The 19011-nt window shown below is 44.9% G+C and overlaps 1 protein-coding gene across 2 annotated transcripts in view; it reads left to right on the top strand.

The window, feature by feature from the left end:
* LOC117233164 (serine/threonine-protein phosphatase 4 regulatory subunit 1-like) overlaps window positions 1–19011 on the top strand; it is a 148444-nt gene that overhangs the window by 21746 nt on the left and 107687 nt on the right. For both annotated transcript variants that reach the window (XM_033493194.1, XM_033493195.1), the window contains exon 2: window positions 1633–1789. In XM_033493194.1, coding sequence (XP_033349085.1) covers window positions 1635–1789 — 155 coding nt within the window. In that variant the 5' untranslated portion in view covers window positions 1633–1634. The remainder of the gene's footprint in view (window positions 1–1632; window positions 1790–19011) is intronic.

Raw genomic sequence — 19011 nt, 5'->3', positions numbered from 1 at the left:
TGACCTTAAGAAGCCCGCTGGTGAGAAAGACGCGGAAAAAAATCCTCTCACCTCATCGCGTACGGAAACGTGCATACTCGGGGTCTCATTCGTTCGTTTGTAAGAAACGACACCGTGTCTTTTTCTTCTTCTTGCTTTTCCCTCCTTCTTTCTTCCTTTGTATGCTCTTCCTAGCCTCTAAAATTCAGCGGAGTTTTCCGCGCGATGACGAAATAACATGGCTGAACCGACCTCCGCCCTCCCCCCGGCCAGTGGGAAAAAAGAGAGAAATCGGAGGAAATTCGCGTTAGTAGAAAATACGAGACACGCGGAGGGAAATGGAAGAAATGTAGGGAGGCGGAGGAAGGTGAACACAAGGGGACGGTGGAAAGCAGACTTGGAAGCAGGAACTGCTCCGTTTAAAGCGTCCGGTTATCCCTGCTGCCTTCTCCTTTGAATCTCTATCTCGTTCTTTGTCACGAGTCGTTACGGACACGCTAGTTACACACGGGCAACCTTCTATCGTGTGCGCGATAGCCGTGGATACAGGGAAATTGTCTCAGCAGAAATACAGAGAAACGAATGTTCACGATCGGTGCAACGAACCGGCTGAATTCGAGCGAACCGGTTCGAATAACATTATTTGTCGTCATATTCCTTCGAGCCACTTATCTTAATATCGTTTAGCAATTTACGTAACTGTACAACTGTTGACATATTTTCGTTTTCTTTTCTTTTATTTTTTAATCTGTTTATCAATAAGGGACGAAAGTTGTGCAAATGTAACGTCATTGAAACACGTAGGTAAACAGAGTAAGTTATACTGTTCCGACGAAGCATAATTGTAAGAACTATGCAAAACAAAAAACGCATTATTATAAGAAATACGTTACGTAAGTGTAGAGGACTGGTATATAGTACGTTTGACCGTGAGATTTATTAGATGTTATTGCTTGTTGTCGCAACCGTCGAATATATTTAAAAATAATAAGTAGATATACAGGCTATATTCGCTGAGTCGCTCGTACACAGTGTAAATCGCAAAGTAAAATTGCTAATTAATACTCAATAAATGCTCGCTAGATACTTGTCAAAAACAGAAAGATACTCGTAGATACTACTCTTTTCGGTTGCGTCGGTTCATTTATTCTGGTCGGGAGGGAGTCGGAAAATTCAAATTCGTCTTTGTTCGACGGTTGCGCGTAACGGCGACATTGTTTTGCTCAGAGTCTATTTATTCTTACATTACATGTCTCTTAACGATCTTGATACTCCGAGGCAAAACAACAACATGATTTCACTTGTCCTCTACTCATGTGCCGCTGCATAAGGATTATATAAATCAGAAACACGTGAAAAGGTATAGATTGATTTAAAAAAAATATATAATTTATATTTATATAAATATATAATTGAATTGCTTGGAAATTCTTAAAATTCTAAAATCTAGACAAAAGATAAAAATTCAAATTCAATAACGTAAATTCGCTGGAAAAATGATAAATCGTCTTTAATATGTTAAGATACGTAACGAAACAGGCAGGAATATTTTCTTTTACTTTTCTAAGTTACAATAACGTATAGCAAGTCGAAATAAGTTTTACCTTTTTCCTTCCTCTTTGATTAAATATTATTATATTTCGGTTTGTACAGCAATGGGGATCGACGAAGACTGCGATGACGTTAATTATACTCTAAGTCCTACTGGGACAAGTATTTGCAATGTTGGAGGAAGTGGCGACGAAGGTGGAAGGGACGAACTTCTTCTCAAATTGCAACAGTACGTAGCGTCGGACGCAAGCTTCACACGGTGAGTTTCCTCTCTTTCTCCCACCTCTAACTGTCACAACAAATATATTCCAGTCGTTAATTTGCTTGTGAATCTATCTCGATGTTGATATATCTGGATAAATCTGCGCTTATAAACCAATAGCCTGCACATATACGGAAAAATTGAAGAGTGTGACCGTATGATAAGAACGAAGTGAACTCGTTATAAAACACAGAGCTTGCTCGTCGGTGTCGTTTGCATGAAAGAGCGAAAACGAATGAAAATTCGTTTGCATACACATCGAACAAGCGTGCTGTCTCTTAATATTTTTAGCGTACCGTCTGAATCGTACAGCAAGTTGAAATCTCTTTCAAATGTTCTGCCTTACATTTGTGTCGCTCACTCGAAATTATTTACGAACATTTTCGAATTTCCCTGACTCCGTGCCGGCGTGAAATATCATCAAAACGCGAGACAAAACGAATTTCCGCGCGTTACGCGAAACATGGCAAGAAAATGTAACTATCCGTCCTTTGAAGAACCTCTCGACGTCTCCGCGAAATGAAAGGAACGATGGAACGGGATGGAGGAACGATGTTTAAGGGATGGAGATGGCGAAATTGTTGAAACATTGGAGTATGTAGAACATCGGCAAAGGGTAAGAGGAAAATATGATGTACGCGCAAGCAGACATTGAATAAGGCCGTGATGAAAGAAATGCCTGCTCATTTCCATACGGAGAAAAAGGAAATCTCTTTCGGAGGATCGGCGACTGCCGCTACACAATGTAACGCCGAAGTCCTCTCGTGCAGGTTTCGCTTTTTCTGAGCACCGCACCGGCCGGATACGCGGTACCCGACGAGAGAGAGAAAGAGAGAGGAGAGAGAGAGAGTAAGAGAAAGAGAAAGAAGGGCTCGTCCATAAATTCTCGAAGCGCCGGTAGTCGACGGTTGCTGTTTCTTCTGCGTACAACGAATCCTCGCGTTGCTTACCAACCCCCTCGACTTTTCTCTACTCTTTACAGTCACCCCGAACTTTTGGCTCCGAGACGCTTGCCCCGACGTTTTCCCGCCCCTCTCGTTTTGCATCCACTTCAGTTTGCTCGCGCTTGAAAACGCTACCTGAAGATAAAATCGGCTATTTTGGTAAAAGGAAAAAACTCGATTGCATTCGTTACTGATCATCTTTATCACCAGCGAGAAGATCGCTGATTATTAATTAAAATTAATGTTACGGATACAAGTAGCAACGACCCTTATCTCGATAAATTTTCTAGCGAAAAGTGTTCCAGGATCAGATATTTTTCAACCAATTTTGAAATTCTTAGATTCTATGAAACACCTGAGCCATGCTTTTGACCTAATAAGTCCGTACCATGACTCGTTTATAGTCTTCGTGACGCGAACTCAAGCTGACGAACGACCAGAATGACTAATTCTATACGAATCTAGACGACGAAAGAAAAAGCATTTGTAAATAAAAAATCTGTGTCCCTTCGAATTTTTACGATTTCAAAGTTAACCGGTCCATTGGTATTTAAAGAAAACTAGAGCGACGCCAAAATTGGAAGTTTCACAACGGCGAAACGATAAACATCAGACGAGTTAATAATAGTGGACAAAGATGATACGTTTGAAAATACTAGAAAATTAAAGGTGTTATCGGTGACTGACGAGACAGTTAGGTGAAAAAATAGAGACCATGAAATGGAGGTTTAAAATCGGAACAATATGACCTAGAGGATATCGAGGATAGCAGTCACTCGAGATTATCTACCGCGGAAAGAACTACTACGATCGGACGTGGCGGACCCTAGCCAAATATACACGGTGCGTCAGCGTCGCGGCGCGCGGCGTCGCGTCCTCCCTTCCTGCACCGTCCAACTGCCGGGCGCCTCGTTTGAGGTCAACGTCATTCGCCTCTCTCTCTCCTTTCTCGTTCCTTTGCTTCTTCCCTTTCCTTTCTTCTCCTATGCTCTTCTACGATCTCGCTGGCTCTCTTGCCTCATCTATTTCTCTCTTTCCCTGCCAACGTTTCGGATGAGCGAACTTTGGAACACACGTCGAGTCGGTTTACCTATGAGTGAAATAGACCGTACATAAAAATCTGATGTCGATTCAACATCGCGGGAACACACGAACAATTGTCACTGTCTTTGCAATTCCGATCTTCTAACGCGACAAGATGATCGATGTTCTTAATTCGTTTACTACAAAACACGTACACTGTTAGACATATGTATTAGACCAGCTACTTGTTACATTTATTGGGAAATTGTAACAGATTTTTTCACCTTTTGTAGTAAAACTCCGCTTACACGAACGAAATTTTTCTTAGTACTCGATCGAACGAACTTTTCGCATGTTGAATTCACTTATCTGCACTTCGATTCTGAATTAAAAATACGATGCCAATGATATAACAGATTTATAATAGAATAACATGGAAGTAAAGAGCACTCAATTTATATACCAACAACAAGTACGTGTGTCAGAAGGACAATTATCGAATATTCTTAGATGCACACGTTCTATGTGACATGGAACTATTTTCATTTTCGATTACACATATAATGTCATAACTATAAAGGATTAGTAGTAGCATTTAAATGTTCACACATGTATCTTCTCCCTATTAACAAAAGTTACTTCGACATGTGCACCAAAGAAGGATTCGGTTCCGAGCGTTAGCTTAGAACAAAGGTTAATTCCCAACCTCTAATCGCCCATTTCCTTCACCGAGCATAACTAACAACTCTCGAAGGCTCATCGTCATCGGTCGTTCGAACGATATATTCATAGGGCGTCACGATTTTGCAATGATCTCGAACTTCTTAATTGACACGACTGATTTATGCAGGCGGCATGGCGCGTGTGAGCGCGATACGAGCCGCAACGGAAGAAAGGAACGTAGTATCGGTATTGCGCGTCGTATTTCTTACCCTGCTCCGATTCAACTTGATCTTGATCTGACCGCGCAGAACATAATTCCCAGCTCTTTCCGAATCGACCCGTGCGATCTGTTCCTTGTGAAAAGAACGAGTGCAACGCGTTTTATCGTACATCCGTACGATTATTCGACATTTAGTCTGGTAAAGTGTATTTCCACGCGTAATATGTATGCCGCCTTGTCCAATTAATACGAGAATGTAAATACGTTAGAAGGATTGTCATCGAACGAGTATCGCAAGCGTACTGGTCATCGTCGAAAGTCTCGTAAGGCGTACGCAGGTTTCCCTGGTGAACCGTTTCACCGTTTCACAGGTGCCAAGATCACCCAGACCATGTAATTAAAAGCGTGTTTCGTAACCGTGCGCGCTCTTGCATGGTTTCCGATTACCAGCTACCAGCGACAACGTGCTCACGGGATTTCAGGTGCAATTAGAAAGTTCGTTCTTTGCGGAACGATCGTATCTTTCGATAGAGAAACGCTTTGTTTATCTGGCATGCGTCGATCGTTCAGCAAATTAACGTAATTCTGTTCGTTACAAAATAAGCTGCTCGAAACAATTAGAGGATCTATGAACGATTCTATTGCATCAATAATCTGTGCCGATGCAAAGAGGACTCTGTATCGTCCAACTGCGAAGGAAGACAGTATCCGAGAAAGAAGCATTCCGTGACAAAATATTTTACAATTTCATACGATACAATTTAGAAACGTATCACTGAGAATTTTGGCAAAATGAGATACTTCATTGTAATTTTGCGCTAAATCGTCTCGCAATACGTTCACGATACGTTCGGAGGTGCAAATTTCGTACGTTTCGTTAGACATGTCATTGTTCTGATACTATGACAAAGATTCTTTGTGACCAACAAGTCTACGACGCTCGTTGAATAAAACTTCTTTCAGAGTACAGCTACGGTATGCGATTCTCGAACTCTCTTACCAATTTATGTGTATTGTTATTTTTGCACCGGCTAGTTTCGTAGATATTAATCATTAGGCTTATGAATACGCAACGGTCCGCTGGAAATCATAATTTAACACGTCGTTAACTCGATTCGATCACAAGTTTATTCTATAATAAGATCAGTGGAAAGATATCTCGCCCGCGAGAAGCGCGAACGTTCTACCATCGTTGTTATGCTCGTGCATAGTTCAGATATTGCTCGTATAGTTACGCCGTGAAAGTTTAAACAAAGTTGGAAAACCTCTTTTTGACCCGACTGCTGTTTCTCCTCGTTGGCGTGGCACGTGGGAATTTTAACGAACGAGGAAAACGGTCGGGCGGAAACCACGGCCTCGCGGTCGATGCTTCTGGCGCCATGATGCGTTTCCGCGAAGCAGAGCCTGGCTTGCGCGGTGCACGTGCGAAATATTCTGGAATACCGACGTGTTCCGGACGAGCCAATGGGTTCTTCGGCTCTCTCGTCGCGTACAACGCGAGACGCGGTCGAAACAAAATACTGCTAAAATTAATCCGGACCTTAGGTCACGTCTGCAACAAGTCTAGACGACGACGAACTCGTTGACGACATGGCCCGTCGAGACCAGCCGATTAACCGGTTATGTTATTTCTACAAATTTTCGCGTTGCTTTCTTATTCCCGGTTTATATGGATTCAGTGGCTACAAGTAAAAGTATTTGCACACCGTTGATTTATTGAAAGAAATTTAAAACTGCGAAAGTACGCAGAATGTGCGTAGTATGAATAAATACATGGAATATGCAAAGTATAGTAGTGCTTTCTGTAGTACTTGCTTTGTTTCTTGAATTATATTCTCGAAAAAAAGAATTTGCCTAAAAGTCCCCGCTTTAAGTATAGCATCTATATGGTAATTAATATAGCTACAAGTATATTAAATTTTGTATCATTTAGCGGTAGTTTTATACGACTATGAAAGCTTGACGCTATGAAAATGAAACGTAGAACTTGATAAAAAAGTGTTTCATAGGATAATACAGATATGTGCAGATACTTTTAGTGGCAACTGTAAATATAAAATCCTTTTATAAATAGCTTTAAACAATTTTTTGTGTAAACCTTGCCAAAGAATAGTAGCTGTTACGTAACAGATTAAGTCTTTATGAGAAGGGGTGGGGAAAAAAGGGAAAAGAAGAGGGAAGATGATGTAGCGTTGGATGGAGAGAATGGAAGGTTAAGAAGGAAGTAAGAAAGGAATAAAATAAAAGAAATGGGTAAGAGTAGGAAGGACAAAAAGCAAAAAGGGAGTGAAGAAGTAAGGAAAGAAGAGGTGGAGGAAGATAAGAAGGGAACGTAAATGAAGAAACTATTGCAGCAGAGGAAGAAATGAAAATGAAATCATTTCGCGAATAGTCATTCGTAGCATCTAATGTCTAAATACATGAATATTATTCTTCCTACAAGTTACAAAACAATTTTTCTCTTATGAGCTTAACAAATTCATCTCTGAAGAGATCAAATACATAGGAACAATTATATTTTAAAATTAAAATTTCAACATAGTCCTTAGCCCCGCACGACATCAACTTCGACACGGTCTTTTACAAAGATTACAAGAATTTCGTTCACCCACGATATTAGGATAATATCGTTTTTGTAAAACCCGCAGCAGTTGCGACCACACGTGCGGGAGAGCGAATAACGGCAGCGATTTCGTGCGGACAGTAAAAATCGCATTTCCCCGGAATTTTTCCTGTTCGGTGGAACTGGGTTCGCCATTCGAAGCGCAGTCATTCAATGACTAGTCGATTTGTCTGGTGTGCCAAGCATTTGCCACGTCATGCCTCTTCCACCGTTGCGGAGAACAGATAATGCGGACATTGTTCGGTGTGAACGCAGCCTTCGACCAGATGGCACAATTTTCCGATTGTCGTTCTCCGCTTTTTCATCGTTCGACGCTGTTCGCTCTGGCTTTCAATACGTGAATCCTGCATATACACGCGAACACACGTACACGTAGAGTCGGACAGACAGACAGACAGACAGACAAACAGACGCACACGGCATAGGTAGAACGGAGAGGGAGGCCAATATACCGGGATTAGGGTATTACCACGGGTATTTGCGATTTCGATTTACGTCCAGGTAATTTCGTGATTCGGTTTCGACCGCTTGAAAAATAGCCGTATCAGCTATTACGGTCAGTGGGACACCGCGCCTATCATCCAAAAAGCATTCCTCGTTGTGGAATGCACTGCAAAATCTAAGGAATTTATCGAACGAATAAATTACTAGAAAATCATAGATTTCGAAAGATACTGCACGGCCATGCTTGTAATAACGAAGCGATTGCATCATATTGCGCGACGTTACACCGATCTACGTGTGCACTTTGATCAGTTTAAGGATCGCGTCACGTAGCTGTTCACTCTGTCGTGCTTTCTTGCCTCGTATGTGCGAACTCGTTGATCGATCGTTATCGCTATACCCTTGCTAAATGATTCAAAATCTTACGTAGAAGTTAGAAAATCTATCGTGAGAATTGTTCTACTCTTGGAAAGGTGAAAAGTAAGTTAATTCGCGATATTCGAGGGAGCGACGTAACTTGTTTTCATCAAAACTATGATTCGAGAATAATGCAGGGTAAACGAATCGATCGTCTTAGGTCACGATTGAAAGTCGTGCTCGAGCGGCGCACGCCTAGGGAATAATCATCGTATCGTTGCCCTGTGATAAACTCCTTTATTGCATCCATGCGAATCGTTTTCGTTCCTGATAGTCTTTTTCCGAAACCTGAGGTGTGTATTTAAACCGCGATGAAGCACAGACTTTCTCAAAGTGATGTAAGACGTAAACTCGATCTACATACATCGAAGAAACTTATACTCCCTCGGTTATGGATATTGAAATTCAAGTTCACTTTATACGGAACAAAATCCATGAACATGTATGTACACATGCAACGCGAAAGGCAAATATTGACGAATTTAAAAAATATTCGAACGCAAACAGTGAAATACAATGAAATGTGAGAATCGATGCCGACAATGGTGACGTCAATATAATATAAATATTGAATATTAAAATGAACGGATTGACGTTTCTCATAGTTTCAATATAAAAACTCGATATACAATGTGTTCCAGGACACGCGATAAAGATAAGGAATTATTCATCTCTCAAAGAATTTAACAAATAAAGTTTTTTCATTCGAGATTATTTCGAGGAAACAGCGTGACTATGTCACTACACGTACTTGATTAACACCAGGAGATTATTCACGGAAAATTATTCTATAAACAAATGTAAGTCGAAAGTGTAAAATACAATTTTTCCGTATCACGTATCGTTTTCGAAAAAAATCGAGTTTCAGATAGGTTTCGTCAGTTGGCAGCCATATCGAACACAGTCCATGAAGAATTTGTTAAATGGACGTGTACTCACCGAATTTTCAACTTTATTTTCTCGAAAACGAGGCCTTGGACGAAAAAGTTTGATTCTTCTTTTCCGACTTATCGTTACGTATAAAATATTTTTCGTTAATTAACATATAGGGTAATCTTCGCTAACTACCGGAATTATCTTATATTTAATTTATTACACTTACAAAAGATCACAGAGGGAAGCAGAAACAATATATATAGAATATATTGATATACGGAATAGAATATATTTATTAGTTTCGACATTACTGTCAAGGAACCAACTCCAAAGAATTGATATACTTGAATGTACTGTAGCTGGCTACCTGTAAGTTTAGTTTTACTTTTGCTTTACATTCGCAAACTATCTAAAACCAAGACCGATTTTTCCAGACTAAAATCAGACTAAAATAGATAAATACAATAGAATACGGAAAAGATCATCGATTCTACGGGCAAAGAAAAAAAGGCGCAGAGCGATCATTCCCCAACCAAGACGAACGTCCAACAAGATAAATTTAAAGACATCAGTTTATCACGGGCGATCGTTAAACGCTTAACGATTCCGTTTTTCGTTTCGAGCGGCGTCGAATTTAAACGTCAGCGGGACCACGAGAACGGAAGTAACCAAGAACTCGGCATAAATAGAGCAAGATAAGTAATTCCTGGTAAAGAAGGGAGTTCGAATTGCGTCGATATAACGTTGTGGAAGGGTCAGATCGATACCGAGTATCGTAATAACCGTTGGTCAGAAAAGGAAAAAAGATAAAGGGGAGGAGAAAGGAGAGAAAAGGAAAAGAGAAAGAGGTGGCGTACGCGTGTGTGGGACACCTTATCGGCTACGAGGATCTCTAATTATCTACGTCGTCGTTCAGAAGAAAAAAGAAATAATGAAATCGTAAAGCCGGTGTCTAGGGCACGTGCCCTTCGCCCTATGACCATCTGCCCGTCTTATTTCGTCTCTTTCTGCGCGTGTCGTTCTACCTTTCCTTGGTTTTCCGTTTCTTCTTCCCTTTCCTAGTCGTCGTCACGAAATGTCGTCATCGTATTCGACGGTTTGCCCATATAGTTACGCGATCGATTTACGTCACGGTATTGCAGCATCTGCCACGGAAAATGGTCATTAAAGGGTCCCTCGCTTCATTAGGAGCTGCTCTAGCGAGAACGCCGTTCCAAAGTCGAAAACTCGAGAGCTGTCACACGACGCAGCGAGCAGAGTGCTAGAGGAGAGAGAACACGAACGAGAGCGAGAGAAAGAGAGCGATCAGGTCCACGCCCAGCATGGAAACTTTTAATAATGCGGTCCTCCACCAATTTCCCCCGCAGCCTGCTGTTCCGTGGCGCGAGGGACGCGTTTCGTTGCATCGCTATCGGAGCTTTGCGCTTCACGAAGAAAAGTCCGTCCATGTTACAGCCGAACAAACGAACCACCACCATCGCCACCATCAACGTCATCAGGGGGAGGCATTACACGTGTAACTTCCCTCTTGCGCGGTCACGTTCCTACAAAGCTCGTTTACCTTTGTAACTCCCCGCTTATTGGCGGCTCTCGCTATTTGCGCGTTTCTCTGAAATTAATTGGACGATTCGAACCCGTTAATCTCGCGTTTTTTGCCCGTTTCCTTCTCGCCGTTCTTCTCCACGACCTCGCGTCCATCTGGATAGTTCGTCGCGTGCCTCTCGCGACTTTCTGGTCTTCCGTGCAATTTCGAAAATGTTTCCGTCGACGACGATATCGAAGAGTCGGCGCTTCGTTAGGGAGCGGCTAAGTTTCCAGGCGGCAAGTTTCAAAGGGGCGTAAACGTCAACTTCTTCGGTGACGCGCCAACGGAAAAGGGATTAAGGGCGCATCGTTGGAATGGCAAAGTTGGCGAAGCAGAGGGCTGCAAACACAGAGAGGCTATGCATCGGAGAAACAACCACGAGAAACGGTATCGTTGCTGGCAGCAGCCGGCTCTTAGGCTTCTCTAGGTCCCTTCATCCTCTCGCTTCGCCGCCTCTCTACTGTCGTCACGACGATCTCGCGGCTGAAAGTTACTTGCAATCACGCTGTTGTGTCCTACGTAGATGAAGAATCAAAGAGACTCGCTCTTTCACCATGTGTATACTTTGTTTGTTAGACGTTACGATGTCTGAAAACAGTAATTGTTTCTATAGTTTGTCACAGATGTTTGATAAAAGTTTCGAAAGACTTGCTCAAGTCATAATCGTAAACTAGCTGCAGGATTCTGTATACGAGGAACTTTCATCCCTTCTGTAAACTAGGACATTTCGACGAAACTTTTGACATTGTCACGAAGAAGTTTGCCATCGACAATGCGTATGAAATTGAATTCGGACGTTAAACAAATATCATGAAACATCCTAGATACCGGTAGTACTTACAATGACGATGAATCGTAAGATTTTGTCCATCGTTTCTTTCTAAAAAGCTTAACACACGCATCGAATCTACCGATATCTGTAACTAGAACAGATCTCCAAAAATTCTCCATTAAATTCTGCAAAAATACTGCGCTCCGGATACAAAAATCGATTATCAAGATTTACGGTTATTTCGTCATCCCGCGGCAAGTTGAACCGGTACGGTGGTTGGTCGGCATTAATGCGTCGTATACATAAGTAAGCTCGTTGAGCACCCTTTTCTTCGCGCAAAGTTTATTCACCGGTCAAAGGACCTCGACTCGAGTCAGACAGCCTCCTCTGTCTACCATCCTAGGAAATAACATGTCGGAATCGCAGCGGGCTAACTATGTTCTAGTTGCGTCGTAGCCTCCCCTCTTTCCCCTTTCTCACTCTGCTTCGTCCACTTTCTCTTTCTATCCTCCATACCACTGGCATCGCCGGGAGTAATCCGTGTGCATTTACGACCCTCGCTGCGCGCACAGTCATAGCGACGTGCATGCGTGTCGGTGAGGGGCAGGTGTGTACATTCGGGGGGGAAAACGAGACCTATCTGCACGGAGAGAACGAGTGAGTGAGTGAGAGAGAAAGAGAGAGAGAGAGAGCAGCGCGTGCCGCCATCGACCATCCGGAGGCCAGGTGTAGCCTTTATCCATTTTACTCGCGTTTGTTACCCTCGGACCTCTACGATTCCGATGCACCCTCTGGGTCCCGCTTCAGGGGCGCCCATCGACCGACTGGATGAAAAAATATATGCTGTAGCGATCGACGACCGATGCCCACAGACATCAGCTTTCTGCTACATATGTACTCTAGTCGCTCGGCAAACCTGTGATTATCGAACGTTTTTGTTGTTCCATTTTCGGACCAGGCGTCGCGCGTTCCTTATTTATTTCGTCGTTCGCCGTGCCCCGGCCGAGCAGTTTGCAGCAGCGAAGAATAGGCAAAGGAAATTTCGGTGATTAATGCTTCAGGGGAAAGTCAGGATACTTGGTGAAGGCAATGGTAGAGTATTTGTCAGAGTTTGATATATTTAAATGCGATGAGTAGACAATGAGTTACCTTAGATCATCGTTTCTGTCGACTCATTTTGTATATGAAATTTTCAGAACTATTAATTCTTGGTATTATGTATCGCTACAGTGACGTATATTAGCTGACGCATGATACCTGACGCATAATACCCACGATTCGTAAGATAATTTGTGTAAGTGACGATAAACAAAAGGAGCGAGTAAGATATGTTATATCGGGATCTCGTAAACGAAATCGATTGTCGGATTGATTAGATAATTTAATGAATGAAAACCACGTTCGACGTAAGTACACGCGACACTCGTAGAAAGTTACGCTTTTCCATAGAAACGGCGCCATGACCAAAACGTTTGACGATAAATACTACTGGTAGAGTGGAATACCTAGCGCGAACCCTGTCGTTTATCACATTTGACATTAAATATTTCCGCTATCGATCGGCTTCCGCGTAAACGGTCCGATAAAAGCTGGATCGAAATCGACCCAACCCTCTTGCCTCGCCATGTATCGAGTGGAAACATTGTCTCGCGTGCGAATTAAAGTTCGTTTCACCCTGTCTGGCCGAGCTGGCGTCTCGGCCAACAATGTGGAGAAACAGATCGATGAAATTCCACCGGAAGACCGTAGGAAATAGGCAGCAGCTGGAATTTCAAAAATCTACCCCAGCTGTCGAGTCTGGCAATGGACGAGTCTAATCCCGAAATAGCAGAAAGGGGGTGTGCGCGGGGACCCGCGTGCTCCCTTTGACCCCCGAAGGCATACGCCCACGCGGAAATGACGTCCGCCCTTAGATAATCAGCAGGGCCCCGGTAACGACCATTTCGAAGGGCGTTCTCGCGGCAACGCTTCCGATTTTCTCCGTTCACCTCCGGCGCGGTAGAGTTCACGGGGATGGATACTGTGGCGAAAGAGAGAAATTCGCGCAGCCACCGTGTCTCTTTCGTCCGAACAATTCCTTCTCGAGTGAATATTTCGTTGCGCCGTCTCATCGAGGCGAATAAAAGAGCAGATTCTGGCAACAGATTCCCGTCCAGAGGCGCCAGCGAGTAAATCCTCGCGTTAATTCCTCGAAACCGTCTCCGAGGAAATTGACAGATGGTATATTATCCCAGGAAACCGTCCATCCAGCAAAGTGGATCGTTCTTTTGAAACGGAGCACGCTTGATTGCTTTAAATGCCGGGCATTAATACGCAGGTTAATAAGTCGCTAATGACGAGCATGAGAATAGAAAGAGGAGATGAAGAGAGAGAAGGAAGAAAGAACGCGTTAGCATTCCTAATAAAGCCCTTCTTTGTTAGGCGGTTTAATACAAGAGGCGAGCTCGTTGCGCTGCATCCATTCGCTTCCGCGGACATGCAAAGCGCGAATCATGACATAAATATAACCGAGCAATGCGCATAAAGTTGCATGAAACTACGTGTTCACGGAACCGGAGCAATCCAGGGTAAAATAGTCAGGGCGGAAATATCTGGTACAGAAGGAGCCAGCTCGAGAGACTCGGATACGCGTATCCCGGCAATGCATTTGAAAAGATTCAAAGATACGCGACCTTATTTTTTTACGAACATATCTCCTTCGTGCGGAGTTACGCAATTCTACTTTATCTGGCAGTATATGTTTCGAAGGACACGTATCCTTTTCTTCTTGCGACTTGAAAACCAATCCTCGTTCGACGGATACACTCGTGAATATGTGTGGTATAGGCGCGTATACAGTCGAGAGGAAAGAGCAGCCGTCAGAACGTGTTCGGACAGGAGGGTGCGCGTATACACGTTCCGCCAACGGAACACAGACGCACGCCGGGTCGATGGCTCGTTTAAATACGTCGAGGGTGGTCAAAGGACCATCGCGACAGCGTCCATTGCCGATCCTTTTAATCCTGCTGCGCCGCCCGTGTCCTTTTACCCTACTGTCTCTGTACGACGAAGAAAAGGGGTTGCGGAGGGGGAGGGGATCGGGGGTCGATGACGTTCCGTCGAGAGACATCTCCTCCTCGTTGCTCTTCGTCGCCGAGTCTCCTCGGCTGTTAAGGCCGGCGTTTTTCATCGGTTATCTCGTTCAGGGCATCTTGAACGGCAGGGACAACGTTAAATAGCGACGAAGTACTAGAAGCCCCGATGACGACAACGACAGCCCTTTGACGTACATTAAACGCGTCACCGACTAAGTGTTTCTCCGCAGTCACTTCTAGCCTTCCTTCGCCTCTTCCTGCCACCCGCTTTTCTCCCTCAAGCCTTTCGCCAACGAGAGAAAATGACATCGGCCCGGCAATAACCCGCGGCTACTTCTACCACCGTTCAGACACCAAAGCGAAAGAAAGAAAGGAAAAAGGCGACAGAAAGAAAGGTTAGGGTGGTACAGTATGCCTCCTGCTCGCTCACGACGGCCGACGATCCTGTAAGAAGGGCGAACAACAGGCGTAAAGTACTCTTCGAGAGCCATTCCCGTAGATAGAGAGAAGAGTTCCGAGGAATAAAGGCGATCGAGTAAACTTCGGGGCTTAAGTTCGGTTTCTAGGACACCTCGAGGCTCGAGTGTGCATTGTTCGACGTTATCGCGATCATCCTTCCATTGAATTTCGTTAAAATATTCCGAGTTCGATTAACAGGTGAACCGCCTAGGCCAATAAAGCGGCTCCAATCTCGGAGCGGTGTGCCTGTGTGATTTGTTCGTGGCACCGTGGCTGACACAGGGAAAGAGAGGACACAAAATTCGTCGACTTGATCCGTACAAAAGGAACCGTCCTGGGTCCCCTCTTTCCGTTGGTCGATGAATATTCGATAGTCGAAAATTTGATCATACGAAAGAGTCGTCGTTAGCGCTCCTTGCCTCTGTGGCCTCTTAGGGGAACACGAAAGAGCGACCAGTTATCGTGTTACGACGCGCGTCTCGTGTTAAACCTGGTAACTGAATATATCTCTCTGCCCAATAGCCGTCAAACGGCCGACAACGATCGAATTTGTCCAGCCAGCCGTGGCCCGCTGGTGCCTCTCTTGCTCTCGCGCGTTTTCTTTCTCCTTCCCACCCATCGAATTTGTTGCCCTGTTGCCAAAATATATCAACGCCACGGGGTCCTCGTTGCGCACCATACGCGTGGTACCCTTAATTGATTTTCTAGCCAAACAGACTGATTTCATGAATATTTCGTTTCGTCACTGGTCTGGCTTCTTGCTATCTCCTCATTCATTACCTCTCGCTTCGCTTCGCCACTAGGAATACATTAATAATTTCTTCCTTCTTTTAATACATATCATCATATTTAAGAAAGACATCAGAGTCTGTCAGGATGAGCGTTATCACGCCGATAATCTCCTAATCACCATCTTGCACTCGTAATTTTGGAACTTTCACGCTTGCCGGAGCCGCGTGTCCTTCCACGTCGACAGGATCAAACACGAGCCAACGTTTCTGCGTACTTTGCGAGGCTCCAGGTGCGAAGCACGCCGCGCCAGGACCCAATGGGCCCCTCTCTCGTACCCTTCCTCGAAGCGGCCTCATCCCCACTTTCGCGAGACGACGCGACGGTGGCACCCGAGCGCTTCGTCTCGCTATATCTCGACGCGCATCCGGGGCCCCACAGTGGCACGGAAAGTTTCGAGTCACAGAACCCAGAGTTGGATGAAAAGCGAAAGAAGAAGAAGAAGAAGGAGGAGAAGAAGAAAAAGAATAAGTTTTGGCCCTGTGTGTTCGTAAATATGAACGTACAATTCGTTGGTTCGCCGGCTCGCTTTAAAGAAGCCAGACCCCTCTATTCCAAGTTCTTCGACTTCGTGCCCCGACTATCGTGCAGAGCCAACAAGGGTGCTGGTGAAAGAGGAGAGGTCGGGAAAGGGGCTTAAGGGGGGAGGGAGAGGCAATTTGCGGCGGTGGTGCAGGGCAGCTGCAACCTCACGAGATACGGCTTAGATCGTCGTGGCACGAGCCTTCCTGGCATGTGTTTCCTTTAGGCCCTCGACCTCCTCCTCTCCCTCCCCTCGTGTTGCCCTTCCACCGTAGATTTTTACTCGAATCTGCCTCGCTTCGGCCCTCCGTCGCCGTTCCTTCTTCTTCCTCGATACGCACATGTATATAATTCAAGCGAAACAGACGTCGCGGTCCCAAACCCTTTCTCCACAGTCAGGGGGATCCGGACATTATTTCGTGCAAACGACGACGCGCTACAGCCAGGGGTCGGCTTCGTCCAACCTGCAGGTCAGCTTTCATCGTAAGAGTACAGCGATTCCGATCGTTTGTACAGCTGGGCTATGAGATCTGTAAATATGGATTTTATGGAAAAGCATTCTATTTGGGGAAAATCGATCGTCGTTTCGCTTAATGCAGAAAGTGAACAAAAGAATTTTGGGCGGATTTTCCAAGTTCAACGATTGGCAGTTGCTTCTGGAAAATAGAGCCCTTGTTCTCTTCGAGATTGCTTTTGGTCGATGAAGATCATCCGAAGATTACTTTATATCGTGCAGTTGCTCCAAAAACGAGGCGCTTGTCCTTTCATTCTTCCTTTCAAATCGTTCGATCGGAGGTTCTCATTGTGAAAACATGGCACTTGTACGTTCGCAACTCGTTCTATCACTAGAGCATCGTAAAATGCATCTTGCACCGTGTCGCGCAAAGATTACCTCGTACGGTGCAGTTGTCGAATGAAAAATGAAGCGTTTGTTTATTCAGAAATCTTTCGATCGGAGATAATTTTAACAAACGTCTAAGGCACAGGTTGTAGCATTACGATTCATAAGTGGGTTTTCATTTACCCTCGTCGTAATTTATTCTCTTTGGGGAACATATGTCACGCTTATCGAAGCTCGAAGCGTAAACACTCTGATCGCATTTAACGATGCCCATTGACCATTACAAAAGTACGCGCGCCTAGATTCGCTTGCACTTTCCTTAACAGTTATTTCATTGCGAAACTCATGAATATCGCGCAATCGATCGATCGATCGCGTCGCGCAAGCGAAACTGACAGCTGTTCGCCCGAGATCGTAGTGAAACGAGAATAAAATGATAATTGCACGCGTAGTAAACCGACGGTTGCTTCCTGCGTGAAATGGCACTTTACGCTTAAACGAGATCGATCGAACGCGAATCACGTATCATCAACGACGATTTCGGGCATGGTTGTCCTTATCGCGTTAAGTAACCGGCCACGTACTTTGTGTCATAGGAACTGCATTCCTATTTTAATGAGACCATTGTGCGTCGTGGTAATCCGCCAACCCTGGCGAGCAGTTTTCAAACCAGTCTTGGTCCCAGAAGCAGGGCTCGATTAAACGAAGATTAACATTCTCCAGGCGTATCCTGAGGTTTTCTGCGTCCTACCATCGGACATTTCGTGTTACGTAAAATCACGATATACCCACTTACGTATACTTACCTCGAGCTTACGAGGCGTATATCTTGCTCGGAGCGGAAAGTATCGAAAGAAAGTGGCACGTGCGGCACAGAAGGTGAATCGTGTCCCTCTCCCGGTGGACATCTGTTTGGGTCTATCAGCGCAGGGAAATTAATGCATTTTTTCCCCGGTTTCCAGCCGCAAGCGTGTGCCACAGAAAGAGAGGGGAAGGACGAAAGAGAGTAAAAAAAAAGAGGCAGGAGATGCACGGCGCTCGCTCCCTTTCTCCGAGCCTGCACAACACAACGTGCACACCTCGTGGTAGCATCTGCCGAGGCTTTCGATGAAGTGATTTCGTAGCATTGTACACCTTTTTCTTGCTGGATCGCCTCCATCCCCGCGCGTGTTCCACTGCGGGGTGCTACCCGCCACTGGGTGGTGGGATCGAAAAATTTAGATTAGACCGCGCAGGTAGCCAGAACTGTGCCGTGCGTATATCTGCTTTCCTATACGAGCGGTTTCCTGAACCCTGTTCCGCCCTTTCTTCTCTTCGACCTACGTTACGTAGTCGTGGATCGCGGTGTCGGCCTTTTCTCTTCCTTTCTTTTCTTCTCCGTTTCCTTTCTCCTTCTCGGTCTGTGCAGAGACCGGAGCTCGTTGGTCGCGGGTTGTGCGCCGGTGTCTCGGCCCGTCGATAAAATCGCCAAAGGAGGGCCGACCATAGACAGCTTCCTTTACGCGTGCACACGCGGGATCGAGAAGAACCCAAACTCCTCGTCGTATTGCAGCTGACACGCACGTGGCACGTGGCCATGCACCGGGCACACAGATGCACAGGGCCACGTACGAGCCGAGTATATTTACCGAGAAGCCACGAGAAGGTGAGTTGGCTTCTTTCGGAATACTTTCGACCTATCGACCCCCTTGGAAAAAATAACGCTGTTGCGTCCCAGCGAAACAGATGCACCGCGAAAACCCCCGCTGGGGCGTTCAATTGGATTCGCCTTTTTTTTTTCAGAATCTTCGATTATACCGAGATACGTTTCTACGTTCTACCGGAAGGTGGACGGATCGAAGAAACTAAGCGCGTCGGTAAAACATACGCTCGGGTGACTTCCAAGGATCTACATGACGTAACGATCGTAAGGACAACGACGCGCATCAGTCGTCGTCGTTCTATCTCGAAAGACTCTATCTCGAAAC

The sequence above is a fragment of the Bombus vosnesenskii genome, unplaced genomic scaffold (assembly GCF_011952255.1).
Source record: "Bombus vosnesenskii isolate JDL3184/JDL3185 unplaced genomic scaffold, Bvos_JDL3184-5_v1.1 scf7180000013295, whole genome shotgun sequence".
Taxonomy (NCBI): domain Eukaryota; kingdom Metazoa; phylum Arthropoda; class Insecta; order Hymenoptera; family Apidae; genus Bombus; species Bombus vosnesenskii.
Note: the sequence above shows the minus strand (reverse complement) of the source record. Positions and strands in the feature narration are given on the sequence as shown.